This window comes from Glandiceps talaboti, chromosome 8 (genome assembly GCF_964340395.1).
Source record: "Glandiceps talaboti chromosome 8, keGlaTala1.1, whole genome shotgun sequence".
Lineage (NCBI taxonomy): Eukaryota > Metazoa > Hemichordata > Enteropneusta > Spengelidae > Glandiceps > Glandiceps talaboti.
The window spans coordinates 3,009,907-3,032,042 of record NC_135556.1 but is presented as its reverse complement, the minus strand read 5'-3'; the positions used below and the strand labels follow the sequence as shown (position 1 = coordinate 3,032,042).

Sequence of the window (22,136 nt, the reverse complement as noted above, 5' to 3'; positions counted from 1 at the left end):
ACCCATATGACATGTCACCTTGCCAGGTTTGAAGGAAATTGGATATTGCATGTCTGAGAAATAACGTATTACGGGCAGATGGATGGACAGACAGAGCCCATTGTTATATCTCCCCATTCAGGAACTAAAAGTCAGCAATACTCTATCTACAAAAGATACATTACCTTGTGTTGAGCGACTTGTTGAAACTTTGCTTCTGCAGCTGATAATTGTTCTTCTTTCAGTTTTTCTTCTTTGGTAATATTAAACAACCATTCATAAAATGTTATGATTTCTCCAATTATGGCAATCTCTTTATTTGTTTGACCAAAACCATCACCAGCATTCTGCAAACAATAACAAGCACTTGAATTAACCTATCCTTATTAAACTTTAGACAGTTTTGAAAAATAAAAATAATAAATCCTTCAATTTTTATAACTTAACAATTAAAGGATGGTCTCTAATTATCATAGCAATTTTTTTAGTTCCTGAACAGAACTCTTCAGGACTTACATTCAAAGACATGTACTTAACACAACATTAGACTCCAATCCATGTAATACTTACTGAGATATTGCCCATCAGAGTTGGACCCCACACAACATTAGACTCCAATCCATGTAATACTTACTGAGATATTGCCCATCAGAGTTGGACCCCACACAACATTAGACTCCAATCCATGTAATACTTACTGAGATATTGCCCATCAGAGTTGGACCCCACACAACATTAGACTCCAATCCATGTAATACTTACTGAGATATTGCCCATCAGAGTTGGACCCCACACAACATTAGACTCCAATCCATGTAATACTTACTGAGATATTGCCCATCAGAGTTGGACCCCACACAACATTAGACTCCAATCCATGTAATACTTACTGAGATATTGCCCATCAGAGTTGGACCCCACACAACATTAGACTCCAATCCATATAATACTTACTGAGATATTGCCCATCAGAGTTGGACCCCACACAACATTAGACTCCAATCCATGTAATACTTACTGAGATATTGCCCATCAGAGTTGGACCCCACACAACATTAGACTCCAATCCATATAATACTTACTGAGATATTGCCCATCAGAGTTGGACCCCACACAACATTAGACTCCAATCCATATAATACTTACTGAGATATTGCCCATCAGAGTTGGACCCCACACAACATTAGACTCCAATCCATATAATACTTACTGAGATATTGCCCATCAGAGTTGGACCCCACACAACATTAGACTCCAATCCATGTAATACTTACTGAGATATTGCCCATCAGAGTTGGACCCCACACAACATTAGACTCCAATCCATGTAATACTTACTGAGATATTGCCCATCAGAGTTGGACCCCACACAACATTAGACTCCAATCCATGTAATACTTACTGAGATATTGCCCATCAGAGTTGGACCCCACACAACATTAGACTCCAATCCATATAATACTTACTGAGATATTGCCCATCAGAGTTGGACCCCACACAACATTAGACTCCAATCCATATAATACTTACTGAGATATTACCCATCAGAGTTGACCCCACACAACATTAGACTCCAATCCATATAATACTTACTGAGATATTGCCCATCAGAGTTGGACCCCACACAACATTAGACTCCAATCCATATAATACTTACTGAGATATTGCCCATCAGAGTTGGACCCCACACAACATTAGACTCCAATCCATGTAATACTTACTGAGATACTGCCCATCAGAGTTGACCCCACACAACATTAGACTCCAATCCATATAATACTTACTGAGATATTGCCCATCAGCGTTGGACCCCACACAGCAGCTAGGTTAGCAACTGTCATTTTATTTTCATCCTTGTACTCAGCCACCCTGTAAGACAATGTTTAAATACATCATATCACAAGGAATCTTGGGATTTATTGTGAGTGGACAACATACCAGTAACATACTTAGATGCACATGTCAATCTATGGCAACTATGTTTGGGTGTACATGCCAAGCTATGGCAACTATGTTTGGGTGTACATGCCATGCTATGGCAACTATGTTTGGGTGTACATGCCAAGCTATGGCAACTATGTTTGGGTGTACATGCCAAGCTATGGCAACTATGTTTGGGTGTACATGCCAAGCTATGGCAACTATGTTTGGGTGTACATGCCAAGCTATGGTAACTATGTTTGGGTGTACATGCCAAGCTATGGCAACTATGTTTGGGTGTACATGCCAAGCTATGGCAACTATGTTTGGGTGTACATGCCAAGCTATATGGCAACTATGTTTGGGTGTACATGCCAAGCTATGGCAACTATGTTTGGGTGTACATGCCAAGCTATGGCAACTATGTTTGGGTGTACATGCCAAGCTATGGCAACTATGTTTGGGTGTACATGCCAAGCTATGGCAGCTATGTTTGGGTGTACATGCCAAGCTATGGCAACTATGTTTGGGTGTACATGCCAAGCTATGGCAACTATGTTTGGGTGTACATGCCAAGCTATGGCAGCTATGTTTGGGTGTACATGCCAAGCTATGGCAACTATGTTTGGGTGTACATGCCAAGCTATGGCAACTATGTTTGGGTGTACATGCCAAGCTATGGCAACTATGTTTGGGTGTACATGCCATGCTATGGCAACTATGTTTGGGTGTACATGCCAAGCTATGGCAACTATGTTTGGGTGTACATGCCAAGCTATGGCAACTATGTTTGGGTGTACATGCCAAGCTATGGCAACTATGTTTGGGTGTACATGCCAAGCTATGGCAACTATGTTTGGGTGTACATGCCAAGCTATGGCAACTATGTTTGGGTGTACATGCCAAGCTATGGCAACTATGTTTGGGTGTACATGCCAAGCTATGGCAACTATGTTTGGGTGTACATGCCAAGCTATGGCAACTATGTTTGGGTGTACATGCCAAGCTATGGCAACTATGTTTGGGTGTACATGCCAAGCTATGGCAGCTATGTTTGGGTGTACATGCCAAGCTATGGCAGCTATGTTTGGGTGTACATGCCAAGCTATGGCAACTATGTTTGGGTGTACATGCCAAGCTATGGCAACTATGTTTGGGTGTACATGCCAAGCTATGGCAACTATGTTTGGGTGTACATGCCAAGCTATGGCAACTATGTTTGGGTGTACATGCCAAGCTATGGCAACTATGTTTGGGTGTACATGCCAAGCTATGGCAACTATGTTTGGGAGTACATGCCAAGCTATGGCAACTATGTTTGGGTGTACATGCCAAGCTAAGGCAACTATGTTTGGGTGTACATGCCAAGCTATGGCAACTATGTTTGGGTGTACATGCCAAGCTATGCAACTATGTTTGGGTGTACATGCCAAGCTATGGCAACTATGTTTGGGTGTACATGCCAAGCTATGGCAACTATGTTTGGGTGTACATGCCAAGCTATGGCAACTATGTTTGGGTGTACATGCCAAGCTATGGCAACTATGTTTGGGTGTACATGCCAAGCTATGGCAACTATGAAAGGATATTAGTTTGAAGTTTGTGGAAGGAAGGTTTTTGTGGACAGTTTACTGGTTGGATTTGTACTTTGTATATATAGACATGTATTCAGATAAAATGTCATAAAATAGAATATTTAAGATTTACAAATGACGTCTACCACTGCTCAAAACTTGCAATATCAAAAGTGACATGTCATGTCAATCTGATTAAAATCTGAATTGGAATACATTGTACTGTTGAGTCATTACCCATCAGTGTTGACTTGGGAATACATTGTACTGTTGAGTCATTACCCATCAGTGTTGAAGTGGGAATACATTGTACTGTTGAGTCATTACCCATCAGTGTTGACTTGGGAATACATTGTACTGTTGAGTCATTACCCATCAGTGTTGACTTGGGAATACATTGTACTGTTGAGTCATTACCCATCAGTGTTGACTTGGGAATGCATTGTACTGTTGAGTCATTACCCATCAGTGTTGACTTGGGAATACATTGTACTGTTGAGTCATTACCCATCAGTGTTGACTTGGGAATGCATTGTACTGTTGAGTCATTACCCATCAGTGTTGACGTGGGAATACATTGTACTGTTGAGTCATTACCCATCAGTGTTGACTTGGGAATACATTGTACTGTTGAGTTATTACCCATCAGTGTTGACTTGGGAATACATTGTACTGTTGAGTCATTACCCATCAGTGTTGACGTGGGAATACATTGTACTGTTGAGTCATTACCTATCAGTGTTGACGTGGGAATACATTGTACTGTTGAGTCATTACCCATCAGTGTTGACGTGGGAATACATTGTACTGTTGAGTCATTACCCATCAGTGTTGACGTGGGAATACATTGTACTGTTGAGTCATTACCCATCAGTGTTGACTTGGGAATACATTGTACTGTTGAGTCATTACCCATCAGTGTTGACTTGGGAATACATTGTACTGTTGAGTCATTACCCATCAGTGTTGACGTGGGAATACATTGTACTGTTGAGTCATTACCCATCAGTGTTGACTTGGGAATACATTGTACTGTTGAGTCATTACCCATCAGTGTTGACTTGGGAATACATTGTACTGTTGAGTCATTACCCATCAGTGTTGACTTGGGAATACATTGTACTGTTGAGTCATTACCCATCAGTGTTGACTTGGGAATACATTGTACTGTTGAGTCATTACCCATCAGTGTTGAAGTGGGAATACATTGTACTGTTGAGTCATTACCCATCAGTGTTGACGTGGGAATACATTGTACTGTTGAGTTATTACCCATCAGTGTTGACGTGGGAATACATTGTACTGTTGAGTTATTACCCATCAGTGTTGACGTGGGAATACATTGTACTGTTGAGTCATTACCCATCAGTGTTGACTTGGGAATACATTGTACTGTTGAGTTATTACCCATCAGTGTTGAAGTGGGAATACATTGTACTGTTGAGTCATTACCTATCAGTGTTGACGTGGGAATACATTGTACTGTTGAGTCATTACCCATCAGTGTTGACGTGGGAATACATTGTACTGTTGAGTCATTACCCATCAGTGTTGACGTGGGAATACATTCTACTGTTGAGTCATTACCCATCAGTGTTGACGTGGGAATACATTGTACTGTTGAGTCATTACCCATCAGTGTTGACTTGGGAATACATTGTACTGTTGAGTCATTACCCATCAGTGTTGACTTGGGAATACATTGTACTGTTGAGTCATTACCCATCAGTGTTGACTTGGGAATACATTGTACTGTTGAGTCATTACCCATCAGTGTTGACATGGGAATACATTGTACTGTTGAGTCATTACCCATCAGTGTTGACTTGGGAATACATTGTACTGTTGAGTCATTACCCATCAGTGTTGAAGTGGGAATACATTGTACTGTTGAGTCATTACCCATCAGTGTTGACTTGGGAATACATTGTACTGTTGAGTCATTACCCATCAGTGTTGACTTGGGAATACATTGTACTGTTGAGTCATTACCCATCAGTGTTGACTTGGGAATACATTGTACTGTTGAGTCATTACCCATCAGTGATGACTTGGGAATACATTGTACTGTTGAGTCATTACCTATCAGTGTTGACTTGGGAATACATTGTACTGTTGAGTCATTACCCATCAGTGATGACTTGGGAATACATTGTACTGTTGAGTCATTACCCATCAGTGATGACTTGGGAATACATTGTACTGTTGAGTCATTACCTATCAGTGTTGACTTGGGAATACATTGTACTGTTGAGTCATTACCCATCAGTGTTGACTTGGGAATGCATTGTACTGTTGAGTCATTACCCATCAGTGTTGACGTGGGAATACATTGTACTGTTGAGTCATTACCCATCAGTGTTGACTTGGGAATACATTGTACTGTTGAGTTATTACCCATCAGTGTTGACGTGGGAATACATTGTACTGTTGAGTCATTACCTATCAGTGTTGACTTGGGAATACATTGTACTGTTGAGTCATTACCCATCAGTGATGACTTGGGAATACATTGTACTGTTGAGTCATTACCCATCAGTGTTGACTTGGGAATACATTGTACTGTTGAGTCATTACCCATCAGTGTTGACTTGGGAATACATTGTACTGTTGAGTCATTACCCATCAGTGTTGACGTGGGAATACATTGTACTGTTGAGTCATTACCCATCAGTGTTGAAGTGGGAATACATTGTACTGTCGAGTCATTACCCATCAGTGTTGACTTGGGAATACATTGTACTGTTGAGTCATTACCCATCAGTGTTGACGTGGGAATACATTGTACTGTTGAGTCATTACCCATCAGTGTTGACGTGGGAATACATTGTACTGTTGAGTCATTACCCATCAGTGTTGACTTGGGAATACATTGTACTGTTGAGTCATTACCCATCAGTGTTGACTTGGGAATACATTGTACTGTTGAGTCATTACCCATCAGTGTTGACGTGGGAATACATTGTACTGTTGAGTCATTACCCATCAGTGTTGACGTGGGAATACATTGTACTGTTGAGTCATTACCCATCAGTGTTGAAGTGGGAATACATTGTACTGTTGAGTCATTACCCATCAGTGTTGACTTGGGAATACATTGTACTGTTGAGTCATTACCCATCAGTGTTGACTTGGGAATACATTGTACTGTTGAGTCATTACCCATCAGTGATGACTTGGGAATACATTGTACTGTTGAGTCATTACCTATCAGTGTTGACTTGGGAATACATTGTACTGTTGAGTCATTACCCATCAGTGATGACGTGGGAATACATTGTACTGTTGAGTCATTACCCATCAGTGTTGACTTGGGAATACATTGTACTGTTGAGTTATTACCCATCAGTGTTGACTGTTTGAGTGATATGATGAAATGTGAGGAACATCAATACAAAAATTGCTAGACTGGTTCTGCTATAGCTTTCAAATGATAGCTAACGCTAGATTTATAAACTAAAACAGTTGGTATTTTGTTGACTTTGTCTATAAAAAGTCTTCCAGCTTGCTGAATTGTTGACACTGTCATTAAAAATGTGAGATGTTTAATAGTAACTATTCTGACGTCAAATGTGGGGAAGGCACTCATTCACCGAGCACAAGAAACACAGGTAATTCATTTAAATGCAGTCTGTATTTCTGCATTTCCACATCAGATTTTAATCAGATTGGCTGGGATGTCAAAGAATTTGAACTTCTGTGTAACCTGGGGTCAAACACCTCGCAACATCACAGCAATTAAAGTACATGGCTATCTTTCAGTAAAAGTCCATCAATGTGACAAATGTTTACAACAGTAACTAATGATGTTTGATAATCTACAATGTAGTACATTCATTGATGACAAATCAACTCTTTTATACCTGTTCAAGTGGCCAATGAGCTTCTTCAAAGTTTCCCTGTTCACTATAGAAAGTTCACCAATCAGGTGCTGGAACCACTTAAGTTTTGCATCATGTTCATAACCTAAGTTGGAGAAATCTCTAGTATTAGCAAACATCAATTATTCATATTTTGACTTGTCACTATGTGACTGTACTGGCTAACCATGGCACCTCAATTACATTTATAGTCACTGTGTGACTGTACTGGCTAACCATGGCACCTCAATTACATTTATAGTCACTGTGTGACTGTACTGACTAACCATGGCACCTCAATTACATTTATAGTCACTGTGTGACTGTACTGACTAACCATGGCACCTCAATTACATTTATAGTCACTGTGTGACATTACTGGCTAACCATGGCACCTCAATTACATTTATAGTCAGTGTGTGACTGTACTGACTAACCAAGGCACCTCAATTACATTTATAGTCACTGTGTGACTGTACTGACTAACCATGGCACCTCAATTACATTTATAGTCACTGTGTGACTGTACTGGCTAACCATGGCACCTCAATTACATTTATAGTCAGTGTGTGACTGTACTGGCTAACCATGGCACCTCAATTACATTTATAGTCACTGTGTGACTGTACTGACTAACCATGGCACCTCAATTACATTTATAGTCACTGTGTGACTGTACTGGCTAACCATGGCACCTCAATTACATTTATAGTCACTGTGTGACTGTACGGGCTAACCATGGCACCTCAATTACATTTATAGTCACTGTGTGACTGTACTGACTAACCATGGCACCTCAATTACATTTATAGTCACTGTGTGACTGTACTGACTAACCATGGCACCTCAATTACATTTATAGTCACTGTGTGACTGTACTGACTAACCATGGCACCTCAATTACATTTATAGTCACTGTGTGACTGTACTGACTAACCATGGCACCTCAATTACATTTATAGTCACTGTGTGACTGTACTGACTAACCATGGCACCTCAATTACATTTATAGTCACTGTGTGACTGTACTGGCTAACCATGGCACCTCAATTACATTTATAGTCACTGTGTGACTGTACGGGCTAACCATGGCACCTCAATTACATTTATAGTCACTGTGTGACTGTACTGACTAACCATGGCACCTCAATTACATTTATAGTCACTGTGTGACTGTACGGGCTAACCATGGCACCTCAATTACATTTATAGTCACTGTGTGACTGTACTGACTAACCATGGCACCTCAATTACATTTATAGTCACTGTGTGACTGTACTGGCTAACCATGGCACCTCAATTACATTTATAGTCACTGTGTGACTGTACTGGCTAACCATGGCACCTTAATTACATTTATAGTCACTGTGTGACTGTACGGGCTAACCATGGCACCTCAATTACATTTATAGTCACTGTGTGACTGTACTGACTAACCATGGCACCTCAATTACATTTATAGTCACTGTGTGACTGTACTGGCTAACCATGGCACCTCAATTACATTTATAGTCACTGTGTGACTGTACTGGCTAACCATGGCACCTCAATTACATTTATAGTCACTGTGTGACTGTCCTAACTGTCAACATGCTATCACTCATTGTGTTAACTTGTCAATGCCACATTTATACTGTGTCAATTTGTGTCTGTTTTGACTTGTCAAATTATGGCTGGTACAGTTCTACATTGCCTACAACTGTGTTTCTGTAATTTCCAGACATAATTTCAAAGACACTTGAATCAACTGTCATTGTGATGATAATTTGAAAGACTCTGGTCCTAAGATAAAGCCCTACAATTAATTGATTCATTAACATAATCAGTACTCAAGAAATGTCACTAATTTTAATATTACTTGTCTGTTTCATGCTAAACTTTCCATTGATAAATTTATTCCATAAAATGCCTTACCAGATTTCTCTATCCATTGGGGATAAAGTGCTTTAGTTAGTAATGGTTCAGGTAGATTTCTGAAGAATCTTTTCAGTGCATTGGTAACTTCATTTAACGGGTACTTTCCTGAATCCAGCCTGACTGCCCTTGCATCCTGACTGAAGTCACGTAGAAGTCCTTCCACCTTACTTTCCTGACCAGCTGTTCTGTAAATGCCTACTTCTTTCATACCTTTATAAAACAATGTTGTAGGATTACTACAAACATTTCAATCACAGTCTCTTTACAGTGCAAATGACATTTTGACTTCAAGTTGCATCTTTTACATACTGTAATTATGTTCATGTTATAATACACAGTTGTGTTCACTTCATACATACAACTTTCCTATACCTGGTTACAAATTTAACATACTACATTGCTGTCAATCTGTTTTATAACTTACCATGTCTGGTTACAAATTTAACATAGTACATTGCTGTCAATCTGTTTTATAACTTACCATGTCTGGTTACAAATTTAACATACTACATTACTGTCAATCTGTTTTATAACTTACCATGTCTGGTTACACATTTAACATAGTACATTGCTGTCAATCTGTTTTATAACTTACCATGTCTGGTTACAAATTTAACATACTACATTACTGTCAATCTGTTTTATAACTTACCATGTCTGGCAACAAACTCAATACATTGTTCCACCAGTACAGGAATGTTATCCCCAGTCAACTGCTGTTCATGTAGATTTTTACCACTTCCCTATAACAAGATTAGATTAGATTAGATTAGATTAGATTGTATCATATCATATCTCTCTCTCTCTGTCTCTCTCTCCTCTCTGTCTCTGTCTCTCTCTCTCTGTCTCTCTTTCTCTCTCTGTCTCTCTCTCTCCTGTCTCTGTCTGTCTGTCTGTCTGTCTGTCTCTGTCTCTCTGTCTGTCTGTCTGTCTGTCTGTCTGTCTGTCTGTCTGTCTGTCTGTCTGTCTGTCTGTCTGTCTGTCTCTCTCTCTCTCTCTCTCTCTCTCTCTCTCTCTCTCTCTCTCTCTCTCTCTCTCTCTCTCTCTCTCTCTCTCTCTCTCTCTCTCTCTCTCTCTCTCTCTCTCTCTCTCTCTCTCTCTCTCTCTCTCTCTCTCTCTCTCTCTCTCTCACACTCACTGAAGTGGTCTTTACACTTTGACAAATTCCATGTCAATATACTATGTACATACTATCATACGTTCACAACATTCCTTGGTGTCTAAAAAGACAATACAGTTATACTACTCATACAAATGAGATGTATCTTACTGCTGCTTGTGTCTTGATGGCATTATACCAGCCTTCATTTTCTTGTTTAGATTCAGCACCTATGTACATACCCCTGTTAAATATACAATGAAATACACAGAAACTCACCAAAAGTATGACAGTATTTTGGTATGCTATTGACAACTTATATCATTCATATTGTTACATGTGTTTCAGAGTCTGTATTGTAAAACTTTGTAAAAACACTGCAACCAATGTGTCATCCTGTGGTCTGAATGACCTTTTGACCTCAAACTTATTTCCCACAATTCATTGTAAATAAATATTGTTTTGAACTGGCTGATCTCAGGACCATGTGATCTTCATGTTTTGTTACCATGGTTATTCTTGCTCCATAGCTGTATGTATTTAGACTAATTAAAGGATGCAAATACTATAATGTTAAATGTATTCTCTGCCAATCACATAGCAACATTCATTTATCCAGGGGAAATTGGAATCATCTACGATCATTAACATACTATATTACCAATGCACAGATTCTAAATGAAGGTGTTAAATTCTGTTTTGAGAAAAAGTTTGAATGAAACAAACACAACAAATAAACAAACAAACAAACAAACAAACACACACACACACACACACACACACACACACACACACACACACACGCGCGCGCGCGCATGCATACATACATACATACATACATACATACATACATACATACATACATACAGCAATGCACACAGCAACATACATGCAGGCACATGTGCACACACTGGACACACACACACACACATACACATACACATACACATACACACCTACAAACACCAGTACAAGATATACTGATACAAATTACACATTACATACAATATTGTATTTATGTGTGACTCACGTGTATCCAGGTGGCATTACAATATTGATTATTTGGTTAGTCTCTGATGAAGATGGTCTGTTTTGATCTAACTGTTGACCTTGAATAATAAACACAAATATTTTGTTTTGTTAGAATCGTTACAACATCATAGCTTGTACAATGTAATTTAATACACAAAGTTAAAAGACAGTCCCACAAAATATTCCATTTACGTATGTACCCCAGTAGCTCTTTGGACTTTGAGTTAGAAGTTTCAATTCTTTATCAGCTCATCATAAATGTAGCACAATATCAGTCTTGGGCTCTATCACAAATTCTTACTTTGAGGTGACACCTATACTATACAAGTAACCTATGACACAACAGTGCCATGTGTTGTGTACTTTGGATATTCACATGAGTGCTAGCAGTGTTCTCTGGAGCAGAGTGCACTAGAAAACACTGCAATAACAAATGCAAATACCCTTGCGTACCCACACAAGTACTCCTGAGTCCTATGTTAAGTGGTTCTATTACCAATACATGGTATTCTTTATCCAAAACCACAAAGATCATAAAATCTATTGTACATTCCTGTGAATTCATGTACATCATAACAATAATTGCATGCTCATTGCTTTAAGGTATGCAATATTTTCAGTACTGCACTGCAGTGAAAATACGATAGTATCAAGTATGTAAGTATGTTATGTAACAATACATAGGCTGCCTTTATTTATTTATGGCTAACACTAATACATGAAATAAACAGAATACATAGCATCAGAACCATGGCTAACACTAATACATGAAATAAACAGAATACATACTTATACTCATTAGTTTGCGTAAATCCATTTCTCTTATATCCATACCATTCTTCTCTACTGAATAATACATTAATTTCTTCCCATGCAAAACAAACCAGCTTTTCTGCCAGGGCTATAAAGCACAATGGTACAGAAGTTACCACAACAGATATGGTGGGGGTGGTTGTGGTGGTAAGGGTTGCAGTGGTGATGACGGTGATGATAACGGTGGTGGTGATGATGACGGTGGTGGTGGTGTTTGTGGTGATGATGGTGTTGCTAGTGGTGGTAGTGTGGCAATGGTGGTGGTATTGTAGTGGTGGTAATAATAATAATAATAACAAGTCACTGAGAATGACATAGTCCCCGCTATGATTGGGTTTTAAGGAATTATCACTACTCTGATCACGCAACAACACTTGTGAACCTAAATCAAACAGACTTAGATATGTTGTGTCTGCTTGTTGGACATGGAACATGCCTACAACAATAAAGGATGGGTCGGGTATGGGGGATCGTATCGCGACGAAAATGGATATGCACATGTATGTCATAGAACACTGTCCTAATACCAACTTTGAATGAGATCTGTTCAAGCATGTCTGAGTTATGGCTTCAGACAGGGAAAATTTGCAAACAAAATGGCTGCTAGGCGGCCATATTGGATCGTATCATGAAACAAATTGACGTGCATATGTATGTCATTGTATGTTGCTCCTGTACCAAGTTTGAAAAAAATCGGCCCATGCATCTCCAAGAAACGGCTGCTGCGGACGGACGGACGGACGGACGGACGGATGGACGGAAAGACGAAACCCAATCCATAAGTCCCCGTCCCGGACTTCGTCCGGCGGGGACTAATAATACTAATAATAATCTTTATTTATACTGGATTTGTTCTAAAGCATATACACACTCAAAGTCCAGTGAGGGCCATCCCTCATGGGTTCAGTGTTAATGCAGGAGGAAACCGGAGTACCCGGGGAAAACCTGCATTGTTCGGTAGAGTCAAACTGAATGACACTCTTCTTACTTACAGCGTGGTAAATTTAATTGAACCCTGAATGGGGTTCAAACCTCGAATGCAGTGGTAAGAGGCAAGTGGTTTATCCACTCGCCACCGACAACCCGCAAATCTTTACTTCAGTGCTATTATGGATGACAATATTTACAAGTAGATTAAAAGAATTCAACTCACCTTAGCAGCACCCTCTTTGAAGTACAGGTAACCAGCTCTGTCAAAATACTGCAAATTAATTCAAAGAATGGCTTTAAAAAATAGCATCAATGGCATTGTAGCACAAATGTACAGTTTTTATAAATGCTTATCCACATGCTGATCCATGCTAGGTATAAATTCATTTGCTGATTGATTATGCAGTTGCCTATCCAGCACTGTTGTTATCTTTGCAATACAGTGATCATTTGGCTGTTGCTATGGGTGTGGTGATGTTGCTAGACATATTCCCATACATTTTTGAATGTTCATTCAATTGTCTATTAATCCCTGTTCTTATCTATGCAATATATAAAATATATTTAAAATATGAATATGAAATATATTTGAAATATACCATCGTTTTGCTTTTGCTATGGGCATGGTTATGGTTGCTAAAGACATTTGCATACATTTTTTGAATGGTTACTACCGGATGATGTCATTATTTGCCCAAAATAAAGTGGCATTTGGTTGTTTCTAAGGGCATGGTCATGGTTGCTATGGCCAATTGTGTCAAAATGTTTTGAACAAAATCTGCAGAATAGCACTTCTAGAAACATATCATCAAATTTCAAATACAAATATGTTTATGCCAACTTACAACCAATACATGAAATGGTTTCTTCTGGACAAAGTTTTATGACTTCACCCGTGGTGCTACACCACTGTTCTAATAAACAAGAAAGGCCAAAGTATGCAGCGACATCAGTTACAATATAAACATGTGGCTCAGTAATTGTCAATCAAACTCTCAATATTGCACACTAATTAGCTGGCAACATCATTAAGTTGCTGTCTGGGAAATTACTGCAATGCCTGTTAATTTCAGCCAAATCTGCTGGGTAGTTTTGGAATTGAAGATTTATGACCACAAAGACACATTTTTAGCCTTAATTTGCATACTACTGATAGAATCATCATGTCATGAACAAATTTTAATCTACACACCCCTAAGAATGTTCCCACCAAATTTCAGACCAATCTGCCCAGTAGTTTGTGAGTTTAAGTTTTTTAAAAACGAAAATGGCATTTTTTTTACCCAATCACATACCTGTGATGCAATCAATTTGCTTTGAACTATTTCCAAACTAAACTCCAAAAGTAATGTCCCCACCACATACTAAAGGCAATTAGCCTGAGGTTTTTGAGTTTAAGTCGTCCACACACACATGTGCGCAGACAGACAGACAGACAGACAGACAGACAGACAGACAGACAGACAGCACACCATGCCTATATAGCACTACTAATACTGAACCTTATCAGTTCAAATGTGCTAAAAATCAAACCATCGGTTGTCGGTACTATAGAGTTTCCAAATTCTTACTCAGCAAGTTTTCTGATCAGTAAAGTGTGGAGTATTGTTTCTACTGATCAGAACCATATTAATCCAGGTAACAGAAACAGTCCTTAGGTTCAATATGTCATTGTTTTGCTGGCTTAACTGAATCACATTGGTTAAGATATATATATACACTTGAAATCAATTGCTTTAACTTACAGATATGTACATGTACTATGTAAGTTAAAGCAATTTATGGTCAATGTATATCTTACACAGAGAATGTACATGTAAGATAGCCGTTGATCACCTTACAGAGTCAAACTGTGCACTTACCTCCAATTTGTCCCATACATCTTTTGGGGATATACTCTGTGGAAATGAAATGTTTGATAACTATACATTTGAACTCAACAGCCTGATACATGCCCTGATAAAAGACTGTAAAATAGCATTCGTTTGGCTTCCTTCTAGTGGCAAAGTCTACCATCCTACAGTGAATAACCTACGGCAGATCTTAGTCTACCATAGTACAGTGAATAACATATTTAAGGCAGATTTTATGTGATAAAGTCTACCATCCTACAGTGAATAATGTAAGGCAGATCTTAGTCTACCATAGCACAGTGAATAACATATTAAAGGCAGATTTTATGTGATAAAGTCTACCAGCCTACAGTGAATAACCTAAGGCAGATCTTAGTCTACCATCCTACAGTGAATAACATAAGGCAGATCTCATGTCAACCTAACGTCTACTGCAGTACAGTCAAGAACCTAAGGCAGATCTTATGTGAAGCTAAAGTCTATCGTGGTAAAGTAGCAAGTACAGCACATGTACTGATGTTTGTACACCAGCCACATTCCAACACACCTTGGCAATTGTAGAGACCCAACGGCGTTTATCAGGTTGTTTGTCTGCACTAAACACATATGTTCTACCACTACGTGTACCAACCTCAAAGCAATAAGGATACCTACAATAGAAAATGAAAAAATACACTTTATGAAAAAAATAATGAGCATGTAATGTAAAATTCTTCTCAATACCTTAAACAACACACAATAGATTTGAACATTACATAATGTAATGGTAGGAAACAAAGGTTGTATGTCACGGGACGATTTATCAAACACTATCTGTACTACATGTATATGTATGTCACACTGCGACAATGCACCCCAAACCACACACACCCTTACTATCATTAGCAACACCCCCATCCATCCCAAACCACACATTGCAAGCTAAGTCCTTGTTTTCATTAGCAATATCCCTACACCACACACACATACACATACACACACACACACACAAACACACACCCTTAGTTTCATTAGCAACACCCCCACCCATCCCAAACCACACATTGCAAGCTAAGTCCTTATTCTCATAGCAATACCCCCATGCACCCTACACCACACAGATACACACACAGAGACAGACAGACAGACAGACAGGCACGCACACGCACACACACACACACACACCATCCATCCCAAACCACACATCATCCAATCTCCCCTGCCTCCATCTTTACTGTGACAGAAGATTTAACCCTTTAAACGTTACCACTCTACTTTTAGGGTATAACACAGAATTACTAGAAACTAAAACCATGAATCAATATATTTAACAAGTTGTAAATCACAAGTATGTTGATCAATGTTGATACATGTAATAAACAACAAGGAAGCTAAAGGAGGTAGAGTTAACAAATATTATATAACCATAGCTTTAATTACGCTACTTGTAAGAGTGACTATAATGGCTCATGTGTAATTACCTGGATCAAGGCCAATACCAAAATCAAGGCAAATCGGTTATATATTACCTATTCACTAAAGCAAACATGCTACATATTAACCATTCATTCCAAGTAAGTATGCTACATACTGTATTACCCATTCACTCCACGTCAGTATGCTACATATTACCCATTCATTCCAAGTAAGTACGCTACGTATTACCCATTCATTCCAAGTAAGTACGCTACGTATTACCCATTCATTCCAAGTAAGTATGCTACAATTACCCATTCACTCCAAGTAAGTATGCTACATATTACCCATTCACTCCAAGTAAGTATGCTACATATTACCCATTCACTCCAAGTAAGTATGCTACATATTACCCATTCACTCCAAGTAAGTATGCTACATATTACCCATTCACTCCAAGTAAGTATGCTACATATTACCCATTCACTCCAAGTAAGTATGCTACATATTACCCATTCATTCCAAGTAAGTATGCTACATATTACCCATTCACTCCACGTAAGTATGCTACATATTACCCATTCACTCCAAGTAAGTATGCTACATATTACCCATTCACTCCACGTAAGTATGCTACATATTACCCATTCACTCCAAGTAAGTATGCAATATATTACCCATTCATTCCAAGTAAGTATGCTACATATTACCCATTCACTCCAAGTAAGTATGCTACGTATTACCCATTCATTCCAAGTAAGTATGCTACGTATTACCCATTCATTCCAAGTAAGTATGCTACATATTACCCATTCATTCCAAGTAAGTATGCTACATATTACCCATTCATTCCAAGTAAGTATGCTACATATTACCCATTCACTCCAAGTAAGTATGCTATATATTACCCATTCATTCCAAGTAAGTATGCTACATATTACCCATTCATTCCAAGTAAGTATGCTACATATTACCCATTCACTCCAAGTATAAGTATGCTACATATTACTCATTCACTCCAAGTAAGTATGCTACATATTACCCATTCATTCCAAGTAAGTATGCTACGTATTACCCATTCACTCTAAGTAAGTATGCTACATATTACCCATTCATTTCAAGTAAGTATGCTACATATTACCCATTCACTCCACGTAAGTATGCTACATATTACCCATTCACTCCAAGTAAGTATGCTACATATTACCCATTCACTCCAAGTAAGTATGCTACATATTACCCATTCACTCCAAGTAAGTATGCTACATATTACCCATTCACTCCAAGTAAGTATGCTACATATTACCATTCACTCCAAGTGTAAGTATGCTACATATTACCCATTCATTCCAAGTAAGTATGCTACATATTACCCATTCACTCCACGTAAGTATGCTACATATTACCCATTCACTCCAAGTAAGTATGCTACATATTACCCATTCACTCCAAGTAAGTATGCTACATATTACCCATTCACTCCAAGTAAGTATGCTACATATTACCCATTCACTCCAAGTAAGTATGCTACATATTACCCATTCACTCCAAGTAAGTATGCTACATATTACCCATTCATTCCAAGTAAGTATGCTACATATTACCCATTCACTCCACGTAAGTATGCTACATATTACCCATTCACTCCAAGTAAGTATGCTACATATTACCCATTCACTCCAAGTAAGTATGCTACATATTACCCATTCACTCCAAGTAAGTATGCTACATATTACCCATTCACTCCAAGTAAGTATGCAACATATTACCCATTCATTCCAAGTAAGTATGCTACATATTACCCATTCACTCCAAGTAAGTATGCTACGTATTACCCATTCATTCCAAGTAAGTATGCTACATATTACCCATTCATTCCAAGTAAGTATGCTACATATTACCCATTCATTCCAAGTAAGTATGCTACATATTACCCATTCACTCCAAGTAAGTATGCTATATATTACCCATTCATTCCAAGTAAGTATGCTACATATTACCCATTCATTCCAAGTAAGTATGCTACATATTACCCATTCACTCCAAGTATAAGTATGCTACATATTACCCATTCACTCCAAGTAAGTATGCTACATATTACCCATTCATTCCAAGTAAGTATGCTACGTATTACCCATTCACTCTAAGTAAGTATGCTACATATTACCCATTCATTCCAAGTAAGTATGCTACATATTACCCATTCACTCCACGTAAGTATGCTACATATTACCCATTCACTCCAAGTAAGTATGCTACATATTACCCATTCACTCCAACTAAGTATGCTACATATTACCCATTCACTCCAAGTAAGTATGCTACATATTACCATTCACTCCAAGTAAGTATGCTACATATTACCCATTCACTCCAAGTAAGTATGCTACATATTACCATTCACTCCAAGTAAGTATGCTACATATTACCCATTCATTCCAAGTAAGTATGCTACATATTACCCATTCACTCCACGTAAGTATGCTACATATTACCCATTCATTCCAAGTAAGTATGCTACATATTACCCATTCACTCCACGTAAGTATGCTACATATTACCCATTCACTCCAAGTAAGTATGCTACATATTACCCATTCACTCCAAGTAAGTATGCTACATATTACCCATTCACTCCAAGTAAGTATGCTACATATTACCATTCACTCCAAGTAAGTATGCTACATATTACCCATTCATTCCAAGTAAGTATGCTACATATTACCCATTCACTCCAAGTAAGTATGCTACATATTACCCATTCATTCCAAGTAAGTATGCTACATATTACCCATTCACTCCACGTAAGTATGCTACATATTACCCATTCACTCCAAGTAAGTATGCTACATATTACCCATTCACTCCACGTAAGTATGCTACATATTACCCATTCACTCCAAGTAAGTATGCTACATATTACCCATTCATTCCAAGTAAGTATGCTACATATTACCCATTCACTCCACGCAAGTATGCTACATATTACCCATTCACTCTAAGTAAATGTACAACATATTACCCATTCTTTCTCTTAGCAAACATGCTACACATTACGCATTTTCTCCAAGCAAATGTGATTCTGTCAGCAAATGTGCTACATATTACCCTTTCTGTCATAGTGAACATGTTACATATTACCTATTCTCTCAAAGCATATGTGCTACATATAACAAATTCACTCATAGCGAATATGTTACATATTAGCAATTCTCCTTTTCATCATAGATAATCATTTTTAACTTAAACTCTCATTGCCTGGATCAAAAGAACATACTTTCATTTTAACAGAATGAAGATAAAAATTAGCAGAAAGGAGTGAAAGTGAAAAGGTTATCTAAAACTTACCCAAGTTTGGTTGCAAACTCTAGGTCTTTGGACGATACACTTAATATATCACATGCTTCTACACTGTTTTTAGCAACTGTTGTCTATTTAAAGAAACAATTGGAAGAAGAAATACAGATATGTAACTGGGTAAAAATTTCACTTAACTTTGAATTTCCTTGATTGATCAACTTACTATAGCAAACTAATTATCTTACATAAAGAGGTAAATTAAATATACATAGCTTTGTCTGTTTGTTTGTGTGCATGTGTGTGTGTGTGTGTGTGTTGTGTGTGTGTGTGCATGTGTGCGTGTGTGCATGCGTGTGTGTGTGTGTGTGTGTGTGTGTGTGGACTTAATACTACAACTATAGGGTGCACAGAGGCAAACACATTCAACTTCAAAATTTGTATTTGAATAATGAAGTATACATTAATATTACTACATCCATATGTTATTACAACACATGTTTTTCTGAGAATGATATTCTGTTAAAGCTATTGATGACTGTAAAACATACCTTTTCATCTAAATAATAAGTTAATGTTCCATTGTCAAACACACACCATCTTTTCTGAAAGTCTGTGAATAAAGTAAGATATATAAAAATAAATTACACAAACTAATTTGATTTATTCAACAAGCTACAATTTGTTATATTTAACCAATCACCAACAAGCTACAATTTGATTTGTTATATCTAACCAATCACCAACAAGCTACAATTTGATTTGTTATATTTAACCAATCACCAACAAGCTACAATTTGATCTGTTATATTTAACCAATCACCAACAAGCTACAATTTGATTTGTTATATTTAACCAATCACCAACAAGCTACAATTTGATCTGTTATATTTAACCAATCACCAACAAGCTACAATTTGATTTGTTATATTTAACCAATCACCAACAAGCTACAATTTGATCTGTTATATTTAACCAATCACCAACAAGCTACAATTTGATTTGTTATATTTAACCAATCTCAAACAGACTGTAGTTTCATTTGTTACTTATACAATGACCAAAAGGCTACTCTGCTTCAAATACAGTATGGATTTATTTTCACAATCTTACAGATAATCATTCAATTAATTCAATTTTCCAGGCTTAAAAACTTGTGTAGAATACCTTTCCTACTAGCACCAGTTTTGTATAGATAGTTGGATAGCTTGGTACATTCAGGGATATTTGCTACAACAGGTGATGGTACAACAGGGTGGTGAACTGGTCTTGGCTCTAAGCGAGGACTGTCATCACCTCTGGATGGACTCCCAAAACCTAACAATGAAAATTTGTAAGAGCAAAATACAACAACACAGGCAGAAATTTTGCCTTTCAATTTGTAGTTGCCTGGCTCAGCACAAAATACATCAAAGGTTTCTTTGTCAGACTTTTATTGTGATATATCCTGAGGTATCCTTTCAATGTTCTCTATTTCAACACATGTCTATTCTAAGGATAACTTAGAGACACCCTGACATTGTTACTAAATTCTTATCTAAACAGAACATGGCACTATCTTCCAATTTTAACAACTCAGTAATAAAAAAAAGAGAAAAATATTGCTTTGCTTGGGCCATCTTCACAACAACATTCAATATAAACTGACTGCTTTGAAGTCAAATTATTGCATCTCTCAGTTTGATTTTATTCTGAATGAAAGCTTCTAGTTAAACTAATCATCTCCTAGTCCTAAAGTCCCTATTAATGCCAAACATTCCAGCATAGACCCTACACGAAAGTCCAGGGAAACAAAGTTCTGGTAAGTAAATATTATTAATGTAGAAATTGCACATACCTCCTACACCGCCATTTTGGATTAGAAACTCCTGCAAACAGATATTACAACATGGTTAGTCCCTGACCTTTATGTTTAAGGTTAGTTTGAAGTTTTATTTTCTCACCAAGAATAAAGTTGATTTCAAACCAAACGATTTAAAATTAAAATAAGCTTACCATAATTAAAGGCTGGTTATTTTCTTTTGCAACTTCAAAGGCTAAAAGAAAAATTGAAACATGTTGATTGGTTTATGACCAATTATTAACAATATTGCTATATTGATGTGTGTTGTGGTAGGTAGAAGTCTTCTGACATAAATATATTGTTATCTCCATATTTAAAGTCATACAGCATTGATGTGTTGGTTTGGTATTGACAAGTCATAATTCAACAGAGGGCAAGTATACTAGTGACCTTTGACCTTTGTTGAAATACAATCTAGTTGATAAATAGTCCATAGCTAAATCTCATCATAGGAAGCTTAGACCATGTAGACAGCCTACACCAGCTACTGTGGAATTTACAATAGAAATAACCCTGACGATGTACACTGAGGATAAAAATGTCAAATGTCTACTGGTTATCAATGTGTACAGTGTTAAATTACTCTATGATAGACAAACTGTGATTTAATGTGACAATGTGGTC

General features: G+C 37.7%; 1 protein-coding gene across 1 annotated transcript in view; it reads right to left on the bottom strand.

Moving 5' to 3' along the window:
* The window catches only part of LOC144438700 (arf-GAP with Rho-GAP domain, ANK repeat and PH domain-containing protein 2-like), an 82,383-nt gene that overhangs the window by 27,407 nt on the left and 32,840 nt on the right, over nt 1–22,136 (bottom strand). Inside the window, exons 21-36 of the mRNA XM_078127846.1 lie at nt 21,665–21,705; nt 21,507–21,537; nt 20,837–20,986; nt 20,221–20,282; nt 19,721–19,803; nt 15,525–15,627; nt 14,987–15,022; nt 13,348–13,395; nt 12,171–12,282; nt 11,380–11,458; nt 10,521–10,593; nt 9,903–9,993; nt 9,248–9,460; nt 7,337–7,439; nt 1,764–1,848; nt 165–326 (exon numbers count right to left, since the gene is read on the bottom strand). Coding sequence (XP_077983972.1) covers nt 165–326; nt 1,764–1,848; nt 7,337–7,439; nt 9,248–9,460; nt 9,903–9,993; nt 10,521–10,593; nt 11,380–11,458; nt 12,171–12,282; nt 13,348–13,395; nt 14,987–15,022; nt 15,525–15,627; nt 19,721–19,803; nt 20,221–20,282; nt 20,837–20,986; nt 21,507–21,537; nt 21,665–21,705 — 1,472 coding nt within the window. The remainder of the gene's footprint in view (nt 1–164; nt 327–1,763; nt 1,849–7,336; nt 7,440–9,247; nt 9,461–9,902; nt 9,994–10,520; nt 10,594–11,379; nt 11,459–12,170; nt 12,283–13,347; nt 13,396–14,986; nt 15,023–15,524; nt 15,628–19,720; nt 19,804–20,220; nt 20,283–20,836; nt 20,987–21,506; nt 21,538–21,664; nt 21,706–22,136) is intronic.